The sequence below is a fragment of the Tupaia chinensis genome, unplaced genomic scaffold (assembly GCF_000334495.1).
Source record: "Tupaia chinensis unplaced genomic scaffold, TupChi_1.0 Scaffold145304_1, whole genome shotgun sequence".
In the NCBI taxonomy this organism is placed as follows: Eukaryota; Metazoa; Chordata; class Mammalia; order Scandentia; family Tupaiidae; genus Tupaia; species Tupaia belangeri.
This window is the reverse complement of record NW_006205165.1, coordinates 662,202-666,290: the sequence shown is the minus strand read 5'-3', so window position 1 is coordinate 666,290 and position 4,089 is coordinate 662,202. Positions and strand designations below refer to the sequence as shown.

General features: G+C 43.0%; 1 protein-coding gene across 1 annotated transcript in view; it reads left to right on the top strand.

The window, feature by feature from the left end:
- LOC102494907 (ribosomal protein S4 X-linked) overlaps nucleotides 1–3,785 on the top strand; it is a 4,811-nt gene extending 1,026 nt beyond the window's left edge. The window contains 5 exon segments of the mRNA XM_014583976.2: nucleotides 663–827; nucleotides 2,034–2,205; nucleotides 2,853–3,010; nucleotides 3,596–3,661; nucleotides 3,663–3,785. Of these exon segments, the coding sequence (XP_014439462.2) occupies nucleotides 663–827; nucleotides 2,034–2,205; nucleotides 2,853–3,010; nucleotides 3,596–3,661; nucleotides 3,663–3,719 (618 nt within the window). The 3' untranslated portion in view covers nucleotides 3,720–3,785.
- Nucleotides 3,786–4,089: the final 304 nt, after the last annotated feature.

The following is a 4,089-nucleotide window of genomic DNA, read 5'->3' as shown; positions in this document are numbered from 1 at the left end:
GTAGGTGGTTAGTAATGGGTGCCTGGTAATGGCTTTTTCATTCATTTCCCTCTAAGATGATAGCTGTCTTGATTAGTAGTGGGATTTTAAGGCTTCCCATGATGATATGGCTAGGAAGGCAGAGAACTGTCCGGAAGCCTACAGAAGGTAGAATGTGCAAGGAGAGATTTGGGCTGGTTTTTGTTGCAGTTAGGTCTAAGGGAGTGGAGAAAAGCATGAACGTTTTTAAGTGACTCGAGACAGTCTATTCATGGGAAGCCAGTATGTTAACCAGATATAGTCATGAGGTGTTTAATGATATATGTCCTGGAAAAAAAAACGTGTTTAGGCAAGTTCATCGTTGTGCGAGTATCATAATCTTATGGGACCATCCTATAGTGTGGTCCTTGATCTGCCACGTTGTTATGTGCTGCATGACTATGTCTTGATTGTAGCTCTTCATAGTCTGACTGGAAGCACAAACTTGACTATTGTGAGGCAGCAAATTGTGAGTCACTTCTTAGAATGAAATTTCAGTCCATTTTAGCATTGACGTGGGATCATAGAAATAGGGTGTCCGAACATGAAAGGTTAGTGAGCCATCATCATTAATCTTCAGAATCTTTGTTAGTGTTGAAATGGGAAGCACGTTTGTTTTGGGGTTTGCTTTTTTTTCCCTTTAGAGTGGATATTGCTCAGCATGGTATAGAGGGGGTCACTATAGTAACTTTAGCTACTGTTGGATATCAGATGTCATCAGCATTGACAAGACCGGAGAGAATTTCCGTCTGATCTATGACACCAAGGGTCGTTTTGCTGTCCATCGTATTACACCCGAGGAGGCCAAGGTGAGTGTTGCAAGCAGGCTGGATCTTCCGTCAGAATTATTACTTGGTTCTAAGAGTTTGGATTGGGTACATGTGCTGGTCCGTGGCAGTGGGGTAGGTAATTACGGATGACATAACCAGTTAACACTTTGGTGATACTTTATTACTATATGTGCGGTTTTGTATTGTATTAAGTCTTGCTAATAGCTCTGTAGTTGTCCATTACTGGATCCCTATTTGGAGATAACTTCCTTAACAGATTTTTGTTTTTGTGGCAGAAATGAATTCTAGTTGAGCTGGAATGTCCTGGTTCAATTTTAGAGGCAAGGAGAATGATTTCTGGGAAATTGTTTTGAGTGCCTGCAGTATTGGATCTTTAAGTATAAGGGACCAGAAAACCAGTCCAGCTGTTCGATTACCAAAGTCTTCATCTGTGGGTCTAGCTTTTAGTTTGAGGAGGGGGGAAAAATATTTGCGTTGGAGATGGATGATCCTTGAGGCTTTGGTTTGCAATAACTCAAAAAAGATTACAGTCTTGATTATTTAATCGAGTTTATTGTGATGATTTTGCACAGAAGTTTAAGGCTTCTTGAATTACTGGCTGTAAATGAAGGTTAATTCAATTGGGTGTTGTGATTCCCAATTACCTTGCCTTGCCTTGTTATCAGCAGACTGGAGGGCATATCCAGTGGCGTCTTTGGTGATTCAATTTATTTTAAGGATGTCAGAGTAAAAAATCCAACATTGGAATGCTTTGTGAAATATTTGTTGATTGGATAAACCAGTAACAGAATTTGTGAGAAAACTAGGTCATGATCTAGAGGGCGCCATTTAGATATGAGGTGTGTGTCAGGCGAGATTGGGATGATTGGAGCAAAGACTACCTGGAGCCTGTGCGACTGGGAAAAGTAGTGGAATTTACATGGTAGGAGTAGGCAATGGTGGTCATTGGACCAACTTGAAACTTTCAGTGTCCATGTTAGGGAAGCTGTACCGTTTGGTACCTTGAACTCTGGAAATGATGCAGTGAAGAGAAGAACCCATATGGTCAGGGCCATAGTTATGCAATTTGGGAAACCCATGGGTTCTGTGTAGGGTTGTTGACTTTTTAGCTGCTAATTGCATGTTTAACCCTATCACCAGAGAGAACCGTTTCTTTTACTCTGGAGAGTAATGACAGGTACGTGTGAGTTGGACTAAATGCAACTAATCTTTGCATGTTTCTAGTACAAGTTGTGCAAAGTGAGAAAAATCTTTGTGGGCACAAAAGGAATCCCTCATTTGGTGACGCATGATGCTCGTACCATCCGCTACCCAGATCCTCTCATCAAGGTGAACGACACCATTCAGATTGATTTGGAGACTGGCAAGATTACTGATTTTATCAAGTTTGATACCGGTAAGCAACTCTTTTAAGGGGGAGAGGTTTTTACTATACGGCATGTCGCTCACCAGAAAGAGACAGAAAACATGAAATCACTCCCCAGGGGGGATGGCCACGCAACGATCCACTCTCGGGATCTTGGGCACACACGCACATGGGCCTAGTGTGAGTTTAAGCCACCGGGTCCAAGACTCGAACCACAGTAGACTACATGGGAGTCCAGCAACATAGCCACTACGCCAACTGTTGGTCCCACTGATAAGCAACTTCTGTGCTACCTGGGCAAGCCATCTGCTTCAACTCTTACTTCCAGGATATTCAGGGTGGCTGAGATGGGATATCTGGTGTTATAAAACATTTTCAGGCCTGGTTTAGATGTTTCAGAAGCTTCACTATGTAGAGAAATGGCCTGAGGGTCGCTGGGCAGGTAACCTTGACCAGAGTTAACCACTCTTAATTGTACGATTCTTCATACTGCTGACACCATGCATTAAAGTCTGTCAATAAGAGCGGAGAAATGTGCCCTAGGGAAACAGCAGTCATCTAGGCAAGAGATGGAATCTTTTTTAAACATGTCTCAGCGCTGTTTGTCATTGGTTATATTGGGTGGTTAGGAGTCTTACACAATGCCTTGTTAAAGCAGATGGTTTCTTCCTCTCTAGGTAACCTGTGTATGGTGACAGGAGGTGCTAACTTGGGAAGAATTGGTGTGATCACCAACAGAGAGAGGCATCCTGGCTCTTTTGATGTGGTTCATGTGAAAGATGCCAATGGCAACAGTTTTGCCACTCGGCTCTCCAACATTTTTGTTATTGGCAAAGTAAGTCTGGGTTTCCCTCCTCTAGTCCAAGGAAATCTATAAATGCAGATGCTGCTGGGATTCCAGCTCCTAGCTGGCTCTGGAGAACCTAGTACATAGCCTCTCCTAGAATAGGGTTCCCGCCGAGATGGGCTAGGTCAAACTTGTGCATTTTTCACTGTCACTGAATCATTGGGAAGAGCCTGATCACCTTGGTTGGTGGGAAGTGGCAGTAATGGATTGAATAGACTTTATCATTAGGTTCTTAAGTTTTTTGTGGTTGTCTTTTCGTGGAAATTAATCAGCAACCTTAGGTACTACTTTGGCTCACAATAAATAAATGAGGGTATGCTATATGCACAGTAAAATTTGATGTGTTGTGTGTGTGGGGGGGTGGGCAGCATGAATTTCAATAGAATGGCTCTAGTATCCAAAGCAATAGGCATTTGTTAAACCAGCATCTGCCTGAATTGGTGACTGCCTAGCTGATGGTGCTTTCACAAACACACTTCACGTAGTTTAGATGACATGACAAATGCATTGTGTGTTGTGCTGCTACATAACAATTGATACATAGCAGGTTTTGATTCTCATTTTTGTCTATAGGGAAACAAGCCATGGATTTCTCTTCCCCGGGGAAAAGGTATCCGCCTCACCATTGCCGGGGTATTGCCTCACCATTGCCGAAGAGAGAGACAAGAGACTGGCAGCCAAACAGAGCAGTGGGTGAAATGGTCTCTAGATTTTCTGTTGGAGAGGTCTTCATACTTAATTAAAGATGATATAGCGTAATTAATTGCCTCTTGGTTTTGTGTTGTTCTTTTGGTTTTGTTTTCGTTTCCTGGTCTGCTTTTCCTGTTTGACCAGAGGGAAAGGAGGAGAGCCCCCCTCACCCCTAATGGAGAGTGGATACACTACAATGCCTTTTGTGTCTCCATCCCATCTGGCTCACATACACTCGTGTGAGGTTTTAATGATTTATTTTGTTTTATTCATTTGTCACATGAGTTTGCCAGAGAGATGGAGAGTGAGAATACGAGCCACCAGGTCCCAGAGTCGAACGTCAGTCAGTCATAGGGGAAGTCTAGTGCCTCAACCAC